Source organism: Salvelinus alpinus, chromosome 5 (genome assembly GCF_045679555.1).
Source record: "Salvelinus alpinus chromosome 5, SLU_Salpinus.1, whole genome shotgun sequence".
Lineage (NCBI taxonomy): Eukaryota > Metazoa > Chordata > Actinopteri > Salmoniformes > Salmonidae > Salvelinus > Salvelinus alpinus.
This window is the reverse complement of record NC_092090.1, coordinates 28781834-28799844: the sequence shown is the minus strand read 5'-3', so window position 1 is coordinate 28799844 and position 18011 is coordinate 28781834. Positions and strand designations below refer to the sequence as shown.

Below are 18011 nucleotides of genomic sequence, written 5' to 3'. Positions count from 1 at the left end.
AACAAATACCATCTGAACCCTGGTCTTTTCTACATAACAGAATAGCAGTCAGTTTGGTGGCTCATCTCATTTACTGATGGGTAATCTCCATCACAGCAGCAGAACGGATTACTCCTGACCACAGATCAGCCAGCTGTCATAAATAAGCTAATAATTAGCTCTGCGGTGAACATGATTTTGCCTCCCATTTTACCCCTGTCAAACCCTGGGCTCAGGTAGTAATTGAATAGTGAATGGACTAGGGCCACCAACTGAATCTTTCTTTGTCTCTTTGTTATGGAGCCAATCGTTTAATTCTGACCATAAATAGTTTCTGGGCCACCTGTTTTTTTTCAACAAGATCATTATTGCCAAGGGAAATTAGATATGCAGTAAGTTATACAAAACAGAACAGAATACAAGTTTGTCATTGGAAGCTGTGCAACATTCAGTCCACATACAGTTTTTGTGAGTATGTTTTTCTTGTATTCATACTTTAAAAGATCACAGTGCATACTAAATACTAATAGCTATATCCCATAAATGGGAATTGTGAATATGGTAGAAAAATTAAAAATTATAATCAGAATACATTTCACAAACATCCTTATGTGTTTGCTTAATGAATTCAGCAGATGGATACATACACTTCCCAGCGTTTGATCCAGTTGATCAGAGGTTGTGTGTTCCCAGAAAAACAATAGATGCATCTCCGCTGCAGATGCATAAGAATGAGATATGTCCCTGGCTGATTGTACTGGCTGATTTATCCATGACTGAAGGCCAACCAAAGTGGTTTGATATCCGATTGTACTGGCTGATTTATCCATGACTGAAGGCCAGCCAAAGTGGTTTGATATCTGATTGTACTGGCTGATTTATCCATGACTGAAGGCCAGCCAAAGTGGTTTGACATCTGATTGTACTGGCTGATTTATCCATGACTGAAGGCCAGCCAAAGTGGTTTGATATCTGATTGTACTGGCTGATTTATCTATGACTGAAGGCCAGCCAAAGTGGTCTGATATCTGATTGTACTGGCTGATGTATCCATGACTGAAGGCCAGCCAAAGTGGTTTGATATCTGATTGTACTGGCTGATTTATCCATGACTGAAGGCCAGCCAAAGTGGTCTGATATCTGATTGTACTGGCTGATTTATCCATGACTGAAGGCCAGCCAAAGTGATTGGATATCTGATTGTACTGGCTGATTTATCCATGACTGAAGGCCAGCCAAAGTGGTTTGATATCTGATTGTACTGGCTGATTTATCCATGACTGAAGGCCAGCTAAAGTGGTTTGATATCTGATTGTACTGGCTGATTTATCCATGACTGAAGGCCAGCCAAAGTGGTTTGATATCTGATTGTACTGGCTGATTTATCCATGACTGAACGCCAGCCAAAGTGGTTTGATATCTGATTGTACTGGCTGATTTATCCACGACTGAAGGCCAGCCAAAGTGATTTGATATCTGATTGTATTGGCTGGTTTATCCACGACTGAAGGCCAGCCAAAGTGATTTGATATCTGATTGTACTGGCTGGTTTATCCATGACTGAAGGCCAACCAAAGTGGTTTGATATCCGATTGTACTGGCTGATTTATCCACGACTGAAGGCCAGCCAAAGTGATTTGATATCTGATTGTACTGGCTGGTTTATCCATGACTGAAGGCCAGCCAAAGTGGTTTGATATCTGATTGACTACTATTGGTCTCCAAGGTTATGACATCAATTAACTCATATGGGCTGATGAATTGTTTCTTATTTTCAATTATATGTGTTCATTATTTATATTTTTCTAGTCTCATTCTGTATATTTATAGATGCCATTGATGACCCCCTATTCACCAGTATCTAGTTAACTTGTTACTTGTTACACCTGTTACGCACAGGTGTCATCTTCTTAAGTGCGTGTCTCCACTTAATTTGTTTGTACAGCACTGATGAAGGCATAGCAGCTGAAACGTATGCTCATTTTTATGTTTAGCACTTTGCACTTTCACCTTTTTGGATTCTTTCGAGCATCTTTCGATTCTTTCGAGCATTCTTTCGATTACATAAAGTACATTTTTGCATCTCCGCCGCCTTGGTTTTTTCCTTTTTATGTTTTGAGTGTGAGATCCCATTGAACTCTTTAGATGCTTTTTCTCTCGTGCACAGGCCACCATTCATTATAGTCTGAGTACGGACCCTCATACTGGCTCACTGACTCATAAAAAACATGGCTTCTAGATTTCATGTAAAGTTGTCCACAGTTTAACACATTAAGGACGTGTTGTTTTACAGACGGACTTCAAAGAGCCAATGATTATCATTAATACTGCACAGTATGTCTTTTAAGTAGGTCCCGCTTATAAAATGTAACATCTCATTAATCTTGTGTGGTAGGCTGTTAGCAGTACAAAGAGAATATGTTTCTATAGTTGTCACTCAGTAAGGTGAACACATTTTGTATTAATCCAATGAGAAGAAAACTGTTTGTTATGCGGAGTGAAACAGGGAAACCCAAGAGCAGACTCAGACGAGGACACTGGGATGAAGAAACCAAGGTATTTATTGAAACACAGGGGGAAGATGAAGTGCAGGCCAGGGGAAGCTTGGGGGGGTTGCAGGAAACCAGGTGCGGAGGCTGAGGCTGAAGCGAGAGGGGTTGGGACAGGGTAAGCAGGTCCGGAGGGGAATCCAAGGGAGCAGTAGAGTGGGGAATCCAGGGCAGAGTAGCAGGATGAGGAGATGTGGGACTGGAGACAGGGACCAGAGTCAGAGCGGGCAGAACTGTGTCAGGCAAGGAAAACAGGCACAACAGGATAACAGGATCGAAATAGTAACAAACGGCTAGAAACGTAGACTGACTGAGCAGAGATTACGATCTGGCAGTGTGGAAGTGGCAGGACTGAGTATTTGTAGAGGTCTTGATTATGGAACAGGTTGCAGCTGGTGGGGGCTGCTCTGACTCCAGCACACTTGTCTCCGCCGACACAATCACACACACACACACACACACACACACACACACACACACACACACACACACACACACACACACACACACACACACACACACACACACACACACACACACACACACACACACACACACACACACACACACACAGAGGGAGAGGGAGAGAGCACTGGCGGAGTGGCGGCAAGTCAAGGAGACACAGGATGAGCAGTAGAGGGTGTGGCAGGCGCAGATGTAACACTGTTGAAGAACCATGATTAGCCTACCTATATTAATGACATTATAACCCATTTAACCCTATGTCATGTCATGCTATGTCCTGTATTGTGCTGCTATATCTTATGTCCTGTCCTATCTGGGCTGACTCTGTCCCTGTTCTCTCTCACCAGGCAGCAGTCTGAGCTGAGGCAGGATAGCAGGATGCTGTGGGTGGAGTGTAGGATAGTGGACGCCCTGCGTGGGAGAAGACGGATGAGGGCCACGGCCGTCAAGCTGCCCTGCTCCTTCTGGTTCCTTCTGCTGTTCGGGGCCGGAGGCCTCGTCCTCTTCATACACCTCCAGGACCTCTCAGAGATGGTCCAGCAACAGGCTCCAGGTCAGTGGAAGAGAGATTCTACCCTATTCTACAGTCAGTTTCTACTGACCTGAAACTGGAATGTGTTGATACTATCATCAGTACTGTATGTTGTGAAAGAAGCGTGACCCACATACAAATAAACCCATATACATCTGTTCACATGCATGTACACATGTACTATACTTACTGTTATTGTCAACCTGCTCCTCTATTGGATTCAAGTTTGATACGAACGATACCAAGTTTGCATACTGAAAAGGTGAAGCAATTGGTTATGAGTTATCATGAGACAATGCCAGGATGTCAACTCTAAATGAGGGCGATGTCCTTGGTGGTGTACTGTGAGTGGTGATATCCTGTGAGTGGTGATATCCTTGGTGGTGTACTGTGAGTGGTGATTTGTGATATCCTGTGAGTGGTGATATCCTTGGTGGTGCACTGTGAGTGGTGATTGGTGATATCCTGTGAGTGGTGATATCCTTGGTGTTGCACTGTGAGTGGTGATTGGTGATATCCTGTGAGTGGTGATATCCTTAGTGGTGTACTGTGAGGGCCCCAGTGGTGAACACCTGCTACAGCACCACAGGACTGAGCCACACACTGAGAGATGGAGAGAGAGAGATGGGGAGAGAGAGCTGGGGAGATAGGGCTATGATATAGATGAGAGGGAGGAGGAGAGAGAGGGAGGGAGAGAGAGGGAGACTACACAGAGAGAGATGGAGAGATGGGGGAGGCTCTATGCACCGCTGTGTGTGGGTATATCATGTGTCACCCGTGCTGTATGTCATCCTCAGTATCAGACAGGATGAGTACTGTGTCAGCCTCTCTATCAATAAGAGGTACTTACGGAGAGTGAGAACTCTCCTGGCTCTAATATTCCACTGATTGTCAGATGCTCGTGCGGGTAATATCACACACACACACACATACTGCCGAGTGATGAGTGTGTCTAACCTAGCAACTGCAGTGCTAGTGGGCCACACACACTGTAGAAATAGCAAGGTGTTTTGGCTTGTCTATTCAGAAGGAGCACCATGCCAAGTTCAATGTCATGGTGACAAGATAGTGGCATGGCCTTTTTTTATTGAGGATTCTATGTCAATGAGGTGTGGTCCTTTGTAGCTCAGTTGGTAGAGCATGGTGCTTGTAACCTAGAGTAGTAGGTTCAAATCCCAGGTCCATACATACAGTATGTAGTTGCTTTGGATAAAAGTGTCTGGTAAATGGCATATATTATATTATTACGATAAGCACTTAATGAATTTGAAGTATTTAAACTGCTGACACACTGTACTGTAATTGTACTGTACGGGTATCCATTTTCACAGCAAAAGCAAGCATGCAAGCACTATACAGGCATTGATTTAGTTAGAAAGAAACAATGCTAATTTCACAAAGGATGTATGACATATGAAGTGTTACAATGAACATTCAGTGACTTCAGTATAGCTTACACCGCTGAAAAGATAATGCTGAACGGTATCTATGCCTTAAGCTACGATGCCTCCCTTCCTCCAGAAGCTCATCTCTAATAGTGTTGGGTTTTAATACATTGGATGTCAGCTTCTATCTATCTTCCTCTCTCCACTGCTCATCGTCTTTGTCTGGCTGTGGAGTACAGTCACAGTCAGTGGAGTGCTTTGGTCCCCCATAGTTAAGATAACACTCACAATAGCCAAACAGGAACCAGCAGTTTAACAGGATGGGCAACAGTCTCTCCTGATCTCCACAGTAACTGTTTAAGGGACAATTGACCAATCTCCTGGGGAAAAACATGGCTCAAAGTCCTAGCCGCTAGCTGAGATAAATTGCTAAAACACATTTTGTCCAGTGAGCGTTTTTCCAGCACTTAAAGCCTTGTTGTCACAGTGTGGGCCAACGGCTGAGAGGAAGGTCTAGTTGTATGGTGATGTTCCAGTAAAGGCATGTGTCTTCACTCAAACACCAATAACACATTATTGCCATCTCATTGGAACAAACCCTATGGCAAAGCAAAGTCTTTCTTCATCTGAAAAAAGGACAAGGGCCCATTGAGTGGACTGGTACAGTATTACACAACTCCACTGAGTGTCGTGACGAGGTCACCCACTATTCTCTTGTTCCAGTTATAGTATAATTACATAGCACTAATCCATTTCTTATCCCATTTCCCCTCTGATAATCATTGCATGGAAGAGAGCATGTTAGCTCGACTCGGTTACAGTAGCTAATCTATAGAGATGCTCTGTTTACTTCAGAGGACTGCTGTGCTATGCATTGAATGGCACAAATTGAACAAAGGCACAGTGGTGTGTTTGCCAGTTATTGTCTAATTGCACTCTTACCATGCAAAGAAAATCCTACCCAACGTCCTTGACATCTTTAATGATCCATGGCTTGGCATCCACAGTGAGGAGTCGTGGTTGAAAAGCCATCTGCTTGGGGTGAAGACGATAGTGTCACTGTCTCTTTTATATGCAGCATGTCGCCAAGCAGTCAAAGAACACTTCACACATCACTGATGTGATGACATGGAGAACGAAAAATATGTACTAAGGTACGAGAGCCTGTGTACGTGTGTGTGTGTGTGTGTGTGTGTGTGTGTGTGTGTGTGTGTGTGTGTGTGTGTGTGTGTGTGTGTGTGTGTGTGTGTGTGTGTGTGTGTGTGTGTGTGTGTGTGTGTGTGTGTGTGTGTGTGTGTGTGTGTGTGTGTGTGTGTGTGTGTGTGTGTGTGTGTGTGTGCATTTTTCCTTAGATGTAGCCAGGTCTCGTTGCTGAAATATAAAACCTTTCTCTATATCAGTGGTATTCAAAGTCGGGGTCGGGGAACGACAGTGGGGTCGGCCAATTTTTTTTATAAATAAAGATTTATATATATATATATAAACACAGTATATTTAGTACTTAGTATTTGTTAGGATCACCAGTTAGCTGCTGCCGGGGCAGGGCTAGTCTTCCTGTGGTCCAAACAGGAAACAACATCACAAATAAAATACATAATGTACATAAATATACACAGCACTACATTTACATTACAATTTAGCCATTCAGCAGAAGCTCCCATCCAGAGCGACCCACAGCTAGTACATTCATCTTAAGATAGCCAGGTGAGACAACCCCATATCACAGTCGTACCCCAACCACGTATCACATGCATAATACAATACAATATGCATAAAAATGTCTGTGTCTCTTCATGGCCGGGCCGTAAGGTTTTTGAATCTGGTTTTTGAATCTGGTTTTATTGCTAGTTTGAGTTACCTGGGGTGGCAGAGTTCCATTTAGTCATGGCTCTATTTAATACTGTGCATTTCCCAGCTTCTGTTCTGGACCTAGGGACTGTGAAGAGACCTCTGGTTGAATGTCTTATGTGATACCGATGAGTGTCCGAACTGTGTGCCAACTGCTTGAACAGACAGTTCGGTACCTTCAACACATCAACACCTTGCATAAGCACCAATAGTAATGGAGTCAATCTCTCCTCAACTTTGAGCCAGGAGAGATTGACATGCATGTCATTGACATTTGCATTCCGTGTACATCTAAGTGCAATACGTGCTGCTCTGTTTTGGGCCAACTGCAATTTGCTTATGTCGTTCTTTGCCTCACCTGATCATACAACTGGACAGTTGTCCAGGTGCAACAAAACTAGGACCTGTCTGTTTGACTGAGATATCAAGAAAGTGTCACCTTATCATGAACAGACCTCTTCCCATTTTAGTAACCATTGAGTCTATATGTTTTGACCATATATATATATTAGAGGTCGACCGATTATGATTTTTCAACGCTGATACCGATACCGATTATTGGAGGACCAAAGAAAGCCGATACCGATTAATCGGACAATAAAAAAAAAAAATGTATTTGTAATAATGACAATTACAACAATACTGAATGAACACTTATTTTAACTTAATATAATACATCAATAAAATCAATTTAGCTTCAAATAAATAATGAAACATGTTTATTTGGTTTAAATAATGCAAAAACAAAGTGTTGGAGAAGAAAGTAAAAGTGCAATATGTGCCATGTAAGAAAGCTAACGTTTAAGTTCCTTGCTCAGAACATGAGAACATATGAAAGCTGGTGGTTCCTTTTAACATGAGTCTTCAATATTCCCAGGTAAGAAGTTTTAGGTTGTAGTTATTATAGGAATTATAGGACTATTTCTCTCTATACGATTTGTATTTCATATACCTTTGACTAGTGGATGTTCTTATAGGCACTTTAGTATTGCCAGTGTAACAGTATAGCTTCCATCCCTCTCCTCGCTCCTACCTGGGCTCGAACCAGGAACACATCGACAACAGCCACCCCCGAAGCAGCATTACCCATGCAGAGCAAGGGGATATCTACTCCAAGTCTCAGAGCGAGTGACGTTTGAAACACTATTAGCGCGCACCCCGCTAACTAGCTAGCCATTTCACATCGGTTACACCAGCCTAATCTAGGGAGTTGATAGGCTTGAAGCACAGCGAAGAGCTTCTGGCAAAACGCAGGAAAGTGCTGTTTGAATGAATGCTTACGAGCCTGCTGCTGCCGACCACCGCTCAGTCAGACTGCTCTATCAAATCATAGACTTAGTTGTAACATAATAACCCACAGAAATACGAGCATCCATAAGTCTAAATATTCCTGTTACATTGCACAACCTTCAATGTTATGTCGTAATTACGTAAAATTCTGGCAAATTAGGCGGCCCAAACTGTTGCATATACACTGACTCTGCGTGCAATGAACGCAAGAGAAGTGACACAATTTCACCTGGTTAATATTGCCTGCTAACCTGGATTTCTTTTAGCTAAATATGCAGGTTTAAAAATATATACTCCTGTCTATTGATTTTAAGAAATGCATTGATGTTTATGGTTAGGTACACATTGGAGCAACGATACGCACCACATCGATTATATGCAACGCAGGACATGCTAGATAAACTAGTAATATCATCAACCATGTGTAGTTAACTAGTGATTATGATTGATTGATTGTTTTTTATAAGATAAGTTTAATGCTAGCTAGCAACTTACCTTGGCTTCTACTGCATTCGCGTAACAGGCAGGCTCCTCGTGCAGTGCAATGTAATCAGGTGGTTAGAGCGTTGAACTAGTTAACTGTAAGGTTGCAAAATTGAATTTCCCCTGAGCTGACAAGGTAAAAATCTGTCGTTCTGCCCCTGAACGAGGCAGTTAACCCACCGTTCCTAGGCCGTCATTGAAAATAAGAATGTGTTCTTAACTGACTTGCCTAGTTAAATAAAGATTAAATAAAGGTGTAAAAAAAAATAATTTGGACACCACATCGGTGTCCAAAAATACCGATTTCCGATTGTTATGAAAACTTGAAATCTGCCCTAATTAATTGGCCATTCCGCTTAATCGGTCGACCTCTAATATATATATACAAGGGGAACTGTTGAACGTGAAAAACCCAGCAGCGTTGCAGTTCTTGACATAAAATGGTGCGCTTGGCACCTACTACCATAACCCTTTCAAAGGCACTTAAATAAATAAAATAAAAAATGTATTGTACCTTTATTTATACAGGTTTTTTCTCATTGAGATAATGTCTCTTTTCCAAGAGAGACCTGGTCCAATGGCAGCAGGGGGAACAACGTTTCAGACAAAACAACTTACATACACTAACACAACTTTAAACAAAACTATATAAACAAACATACAGTACACAATTACATATTACATTAAAAACGCAAACATCTTGACTAAAAACAGCTGACCTAAAAACAATGACACTCTTTTATGATATATACATCGATCAAGTGTTTAAACTCCACCAACGAAACTAGATCATCACATTTTAAAATGTTCAGGAGAGAATTCCAGGACCACGGTGCTAAGTAACTAAAACTATTTCTACCATGACCTGTTCTAATTTTTGGTACTGTTAGAAGCAAATCAGAATGGGACCGTAATTGATATTTATTTACTGACCTGACTAAAAAAGAACAGAGATAAAATGGCATTTTACCCAATATGGGCTTATAAATCAGTGTATACCAGTGTTTAAGCCTACGCAAGGTCAATGACGTCCAGCCAACAGCGCTGTAGAGATCACAATGATGTGTTAGACGTTTCTGATTTGTAATGAACCTGAGGGCTGCATGATAAACTGAATCAAGTGCTCTCAGAGTATTGGCTGAGGCCTGCATATATATAACATCACTAAAATCTAAAACCGACAGTAATGTACATCGTACCAGCTCCTTCCTGGCCTCAAAAGAAAAACAACCTTATGCGGGTAATAAAATCCTATTTTCAGCTTGAGCTTCCTTATCAAGTTCTCTACATGCACAGTGAAGCTCAGCTTATCATCAACCCACACACCCAAATATTTGTACACTTTAACTTGCTCTATAGTATGTCCAGCCAATGTAGCAATGACATGATTTGTAACATGCCTGCCATTTGAAAATACCATGCATTTTGTTTTACCCGAATTTAGAATCAGCTTTAAATCATACATATTCTGTTGTATGATGTTAAATGCTCTTTGGGCATTTTCAAAAGCTAAAGATAAACTACTACCACTTGAATAAAGAACTGTATCATCTGCATAAAAATGAACATCCGCTGTTTCAATAAGATCCCCAATGTTGTTGATATACAAAATTAACAACAGTGGGCCCAAAATAGAACCTTGCGGAACACTTGTGCACACCTCTATGGACTCAGAATTACAACCATCCGCCATTACACATTGTGTACGATTTGATAGGTAATTTATAATCCAATCTAGAGCATGACCAGTAATTCCACGACATTTTAACCTTTGCACTAACACAGCGTGGTCCACGGTGTCAAAAGCCTTCGACAAATCAATAAAAACAGACACACAGTGTAACTTCTTATCAATGACAGTGGATGTCATTTAAAACCTTCAATGTTGCTGAAACAGTGCTGTGGCCAGACCTAAAACCTGATAGCAAGTTATGGATTTGAAGGTAGTGTCATTAAATTTGCGGTGGGTTGGGGTCGCAAGAAATTCTTGCAACAAAAATGGGGTGCCCAGAAATGATTTTAGAGAAAATGGGGTCCCCTCTGAAAAAGTTTGAATACCACTGCTCTATATGATCTACCTGTGGAATGACTGTGGATGTATGTACAACTACCCTCTCATCTGGTCAACAACAACCCTCCCTCCATCCCTCCCTCCATCTCTCCATCAATACCTCTTCACATGGGGACCACAAGGAACAGTGCATATTGTTTCAAGCTGGAAGGTAGAATTTGATCTCACCCCACCAGAGGTCCAGTAATCCTTTAAGCCGGTCATTCTGTTTGCGAGTCTAATTTAGCCGTCTCTTAATGTAATTAAATTGTGCTGATGACCTAGCGTGGAGGGAGGGGCTGAGCAGCAATATTTCCATGCAAATCCACTCCAATGGATGTTTGTGTAAAGAAAATATATTATATGACCTTATTATTTCCTCTCCATCCTTTGCTTGTCCACCTCACAAAGCTCCCTTAACAACAACTACTTGTGTAGACCTGGCACCATCCACTCTCACTGCACTCCACTCCATCCCACCCAGTTCAGTGCATTGGAAATTAATTAATTAGTCACTCAGTCATTTTACACAACCTTAAGTGCCATGTACCCCTGACCTTTGACATAGTAGGGAAACCCTGTCTCTGGGGATTTGGTGAGAAAACAGAACTTAATTGAAACAGTGAAACCATACAGTACAATACGAGTTTTCTGCTGGCCGGTTTTGTCCCTGGATCACATGACGGTCTGGATGGTTATCTGGAGGGATAGCCTATTATGGTCTGGCAGAACATGCTGAAATCTGAACCATCCAAGTGGCCTTGATAGCTGAAACTCTGAAACCCTGGATACAGTAGCCTACCTTTGCGTAAGTAGGTATTTAGTAGGTAGGTATTCATCTAGGTACTCAGTAGGTATTGTAGGTATTCATTGCCCACATTGCCAACTCAGTCTGCTAACCTACTAGGGTATCACAATTTCTCCGTGGCAACACCAAGGTCATGTGGTGTTCTATTAACATCAATCCCCTGTGGTCATGTTCTGGGCTCTCTGGTCTGTACATAATCTGTTTTCCAAAGCCATCTGATCCCACAACCAATGGCTGCCAATATGTTTCCAAATTTATTTTTTTCTCCACTTTCTTCCATTACAGTGAACGGCTCATGTCCAGAAAAATACAATGTTATCCCTACAGCAATTAATGCTATACTATTACTCTACCAAAAGACTAAAAGCCATTTACTGTACTTTAATATGCAAGAGAGGCATATTATTATTTGGCTTTTTTGCCAGTTGTGTTTTTACTGCACAGACTTTAGAGAATGCTCTCTGTGTGTTGGAAAATATAGTCAGTGTCAGACGCAGCCACAAATCATATTAGTGCAGCACTGAGTCTTGGGCGAGCGTTACATCTCCCCTGAACCATTCCTCAGTCCTGGACATAAAACACTTCAAAACAGCTGATCTGGTGCTATCCAGTAAGCCATGAAATACAAAATGCAGCCCAGATCAGAAAGCATCCACATGAGACAGAGGAAGCTAAATTTACCAGTGGATAGGGAAACAAAAAAAGCAGATGCTCTGGTCTTTCCCTTTCAACTGTAGTGCAAAGGTCAAGATGCATCTTTTGAGTCCCACTAGCACAGACTGTCCTGCTGGCAGCATGCCAGTTTTGAAGGCCCTCAGATCAATAATAAAAACATATATCATATTTTTGAGGGTAACGCAGTTAGGGTCTCAACTTACGGTTGCGAGTTAAAATAGTAGAATACTCAAGGTGCAATTTCAAAATATGGTTGTGCATAAGCACTTTTTCTCTTGTTATGTCAGTCACTGACAGTCACTTAATTATACCACGTCAGCAAAAATGTTGTAGATTGTTAGCTGACAGATGAGAGCAGCGATGAGCTGTGCTAGTGGGGGGTGTCCGCCTGGCCTTTCTCCAAGTGCACGCTGGGCTGTGTTCAAAAACTCCAAAAGGATTGAAAACAGGATGTGGGTTGAGCACCAGGTAGATCCAACAGAGAAGTGACTTTTTGAAAAGTCTTTGAAGGCCGCTATTGGAGCCTGTGCCGCTCAACATACCCAATCTGCCACATGCTGTGTCACTCTAACCCCACAGCCAAGGGTGGGCCGTACTGTACACTGTCCTGCTGCAGCACAGAGAGAACTCCTTCAGTGACCAAAGCCTCAAACACACAGATTTGAGCAGAAATCTCACGGAGGCAATTGTTCTAGAACTCTTTTCAGAGCATCCTGGTGCATTTACTGTTTACAAACTTGTCATTGCAGTTGTGGAGGCCTTGGACAGAAGTCAATACCATATAACTCAGAGTTTGTACTCGATTAAAATACAGTCTCTCACAATTGATCTACCTTCATCCACTGCAGTGCAAATTCAATGCAGAGCTTTTTGGGAGGGAGAGAAGGAGATATTTGGCGTCTCCACTGCAGCACAAAAATAATAATGAGATCATGTTTTTTGGGTAATTAGAATTAACAGGTGAGTTGGCTGAGCCACAGACGACAGACCGACAGACAGACATACAGAGTCTAACCCCCACATTCGCTGATTAAAGACGGCACTCTGCCACTCAATATGACAAGGCCCTGGCCATCAGTGTCCCTAGTCATTCCCTTATCTGTCTGACAGCAATCCTCCGTTTCCGCTCCTCTGCTCTCCATCCCGAGAAAGAGACAGTCTCCCTCCTCTCGCCATGGAAGCACCAAATAAACAGGATGGGATTGGTTATCAAAGGCCTGGTAATGAGCAGCAACATGAATATACATGTCTAATATTGGAGCCAAAACAGCCATCCATTCCCAGCACTCCCTCTCCCTAACCAACTGAAGAACATCCCTTTTTCCCCATCACCAAACCAACAGCAGAATAAAAGAACGATTTCAAAAAGAATACTTATTTTTTTCAATACACTTTCCCTTATGTTTTGTGGGATTTTTTGCATGAGAGTTTGATTAAAAAGTAATCAAAGGTAGAACAGCAGGTAAAGTAGGACTGGGAAGCGGTAGGTAGGTATAGGTTCTGACAGTCACAAGGAAGGCACCACACAGAGCAGATTTAATAAGTACTGGAAGGGAGGGCCTGAGTTGCGTAACAACCCTGATTTTTCCTCAGACGGGACTGTCTTCTTCTTATGAGGCTGTTGTTCTCCTCAAAGTTTAATTGCTGTCAGAAAGCTTGTCTTTACCGTAACACGCACCTCAGAAAGCTCACAGCGAGAACACTTGTCTTTACCACTGCAAAGTCTTCAGAGTTCCTCGTAGTCAAAAACGTGTGAGAGGAGCTCTCTGCAGCCAGCATCTCCCAGCAGGCTGGAGACAGGCTGTGAAAACCAGTCACAGACACAGAGACAGGTAAGAAGGGCATTCTATGCCATCAAAAGGAACATAACTTTCGACATACCAATTAGGATCTGGCTAAAAATACTTGAATCAGTTATAGAACCCATTGCCCTTTATGGTTGTGAGGTCTGGGGTCTGCTCACCAACCAAGAATTCACAAAATGGGACAAACACCAAATTGAGACTCTGCATGCAGAATTCTGCACAAATATCCTCTGTGTACAACGTGGAACACCAAATAATGCATATAGAGCAGAATTAAGCCGATACCCGCTAATTATCAAAATCCAGAAAAGAGACGTTAAATTCTACAACCACCTAAAAGGAAGCGATTCCCAAACCTTCCATAACAAAGCCATCACCTACAGAGAGATGAACCTGGAAAAGAGTCCCCTAAACAAGCTGGTCCTGGGGCTCTGTTCACAAACACAAACACACCCCACAGAGCCCCAGGACAGCAACACAATTAGACCCAACCAAATCATGAGAAAACAAAAAGATAATTACTTGACACATTGGAAAGCATTAACAAGAAAACAGAGCAAACTAGAATGCTATTTGGCCCTAAAAAGAGAGTACACAGTGGCAGAATACCTGACCACTGTGACTGACCCAAACTTAAGGAAAGCTTTGACTATGTACAGACTCAGTGAGCATAGCCTTGGTATTGAGAAAGGCCACCGTACGCAGACCTGGCTCTCAAGAGAAGACAGGCTATGTGCACACTGCCCACAAAATGAGGTGGAAACTGACCTGCACTTCCTAACCTCTTGTCCAATGTATGACCATATTAGAGACTCATATTTCCCTCAGATTCCACAGATCCACAAAGAATTCGAAAACAACCCCGATTTTGATAAACTCCCATATCTACTGGGTGAAATACCACAGTGTGCCATCACAGCAACAAGATTTAGAACCTGTTGCCACAAGAAAAGGTCAACCAGTGAAGAACAAACACCATTGTAAATACAACCCATATTTAGGCTTATTTATTTTCCCTTTTGTACTTTAACCATTTGTACATCGTTACAACACTGTATATGTACATAATATAACATTTGTAATGTCTTTATTCTTTTGGAACTTCTGTGAGTGTAATGTTTACTGTTCACTTTTATTGTTTATTGTCACTTTTGTATATTATCTACTTCACTTGCTTTGGCAATGTTAACATATGTTTCCCATGCCAATAAATCCCCTTGAATTGAATTGACAAGCACAGGGAGGGAGGGAGGGAGGGAGGGAGGGAGGGAGGGAGGGAGGGAGGGGAGAGGAGAGGGGAGGAGAGAAATAGAGAAATAGAGAAATACACCTTATAATAGCCACTGCTCTCACCAAGAACACATCCTGGGAAACCAAGTCGAGCTGTATATGGAAAACATAATAATGCCAGTGTTCAAGGTCTCTACACCATTGCCTAGAATATCATATTTTATCTGCTAAACAGGGGAAATCATTAACTAAATAACATGTTGTTAGTGAGGATCATGAAAAAGTAGCTGCTAAATGTGACCCATATATTGCACTTTGCAAATAAAAGCTTTTGTTGTGTAAATGTTTCCACACTGATACTAACCTACTGTTTTTAAAATTAGGAAGATCTTGTTCGATATTATCAAAACCTGCATGAGGAGCATTACAATGACCTTGAAGCCTAGTTTCCATATAAATAACTATAGAATAGAATACATTGTAGAATAATAGTGAAGACATCATAACTATGAAATAACACATGGTATTTTATATTATGGATTCTTCAAAGTAGCCACCCTTTGCCTTGATGACAGCTTTGCACTCTCTTGGCATTCTCTCAACCAGCTTCACCTGGAATGCTTTTCCAACAGTCTTGAAGGAGTTCTCACATATGCTGTGCAGTTGTTTGCTGCTTTTCCTTCACTCTGCGGTCCAACTCATCCAAAACCATCTCAATTGGGATGAGGTCGGGGGATTGTGGAGGCCAGATCATCTGATGCAGCACTCCATCACTCTCCTTCTTGGTCAAATAGCCCTTACACAGCCTGGAGGTGTGTTGGGTCATTGTCCTGTTGAAAAACAATTTATAGTCCCACCAAGCGCAAACCAGATGGGATGGCGTATCGCTGCAGAATACTAGTTAAGTGTGCCTTGAATTCTAAATAAATCACTGACAGTGTCACCAGCAAAGCACCCCCACAGCATCACACCTCCTCCTCCATGCTTCACGGTGGGAACCACACATGCAGAGATAATCCGTTCACCTACTCTGCGTCTCACAAAGACCCGGCAGTTGGAACCAAAAATCTCAAATTTGGACTCATCAGACCAGATTTCCACCGGTCTAATGTCCATTGCTCGTGTTTCTTGACCCAAGAAAATCTCTTCTTCTTATTGGTGTTTTCTTAGTAGTGGTTTCTTGGCAGCAATTCGACCACGAAGGCCTGATTCACGCAGTCTCCTCTGAACAGTTGATGTTGAGATGTGTCTGTTACTTGAACTCTGTGAAGTATTTATTTGCGCTGCAATCTGAGGCTGGTAACTCTAACATGCTGACCACACACCTCGCGTCGCGTGCGCGAGTGTTGCAAATTAAATTTAAACATACATGTTATTCAATTATTGCACCGACATTGCTCTCGCGTGCCAATGAGCGTCTGTGTTGCCAAGTGCTAAAATCGAAGTCAGAACTATGTGTGACGCTAAACGCGGTGCAAGTCCTGCATCTCCCATCTCCTCATTGGTTTATAGAAGCAGAAACCCACGTGCCATCTCCTCATTGGTTATACCCACGTAGGTGATTGAAAGATGAACTGAGTTCGGTTGGTCATCGTGGTAACTATGAAAGTTAGATGTCAATCGCCATATAAAGTCCAAAGAATAAAAAACCTGGAAGGAGGAGAGATGACCAGAAATGATTCAGTTGGCCGTTTCATGTGTGGATTAAATGTCGGAGTAGAAGACCTTGTGCATTTCAGGTAAAATAACAACTCAACGTTTATATCCCAGGACAAATTAGCTAGCAACTGCAAGCTAGGTAGCTAAATTGCCATAAATGTTTAATGCTTTTCGACCTGTCCCCAAAATAATATAATTAGTTCAGAGTTTGTTTTGATATTTCAACCTGCGTGTCGTGATCGCGTTTGGTGTGGGGGGACAAAATCAATTTGCGCACGATGGTGCATGATGGCGCACGCGCGCGGCCAGTTTGGGTACGGTGTAATGAATGTATCCTCTGCAGCAGAGGTAACTCTAGTTCTTCCTTTCCTGTAGCGGTCCTCATGAGAGCCAGTTTTATTATAGCGCTTTATGGTTTTTGCGACTGCACTTGAAGAAACTTTCAAAGTTCTTGAAATTTTACGTATTGACTGAACTTCGTCTTAAAGTAAGGACTGTCGTTTCTCTTTGCTTATTTGAGCTGTTCTTGCCATAATATGAACTTGGTCTTATACCAAATAGGGCCATCTTCTGTATACCACCCCTACCTTGTCACAACACAACTGATTCGCTAGAAGGCATTAAGAAGGAAATAAATACCACAAATTAACTTTTAACAAGGCACACCTTAATTGAAATGCATTCCAGGTGACTACCTCATGAAGCTGGTTGAGAGAATGCCAAGAGTGTGCAAAGCTGTCATCAAGTCAAAGGGTGGCTACTTTGAAGAATCTCAAATATAAAATATAGTTTGATTTGTTTAACACTTTTTTGGTTACTACATTATTCCATATGTGTTATTTCATAGATTTGATGTCTTTATTATTATTCTACAATGTAGAAAATATTAACAATAAATAAAAACCCTGGAATGACTAGGTTTGTCCAAACTTTTGACTGGTGCTGTACATACAGTTGAAGTCAGAAGTTTACATACACTTAGGTGGGAGTCATTAAAACTTGTTTTTCAACCACTCCACAGATTTCTTGTTAACAACTATAGTTTTGGCAAGTCGGTTGGGACATCTACTTTGTGCATGACACAAGTCATTTTTCCAACAATTGTTTACATACATATTATTTCACTTATAATCCACTGTATCACAATTCCAGTGGGTCAGAAGTTTACATACACTAAGTTGACTGTGCCTTTAAACAACTGTGCCTTTAAACAGAAAATGATGTAATGGTTTTAGAAGCTTCTGATAGGCTAA

General features: G+C 41.8%; 1 protein-coding gene across 1 annotated transcript in view; it reads left to right on the top strand.

Annotated features, from left to right (window-relative positions):
• The window catches only part of LOC139575850 (carbohydrate sulfotransferase 8-like), a 208558-nt gene that overhangs the window by 34420 nt on the left and 156127 nt on the right, over positions 1 to 18011 (top strand). Inside the window, exon 2 of the mRNA XM_071401220.1 lies at positions 3341 to 3546. Within this exon, the coding sequence (XP_071257321.1) occupies positions 3372 to 3546 (175 nt within the window). The 5' untranslated portion in view covers positions 3341 to 3371. The remainder of the gene's footprint in view (positions 1 to 3340; positions 3547 to 18011) is intronic.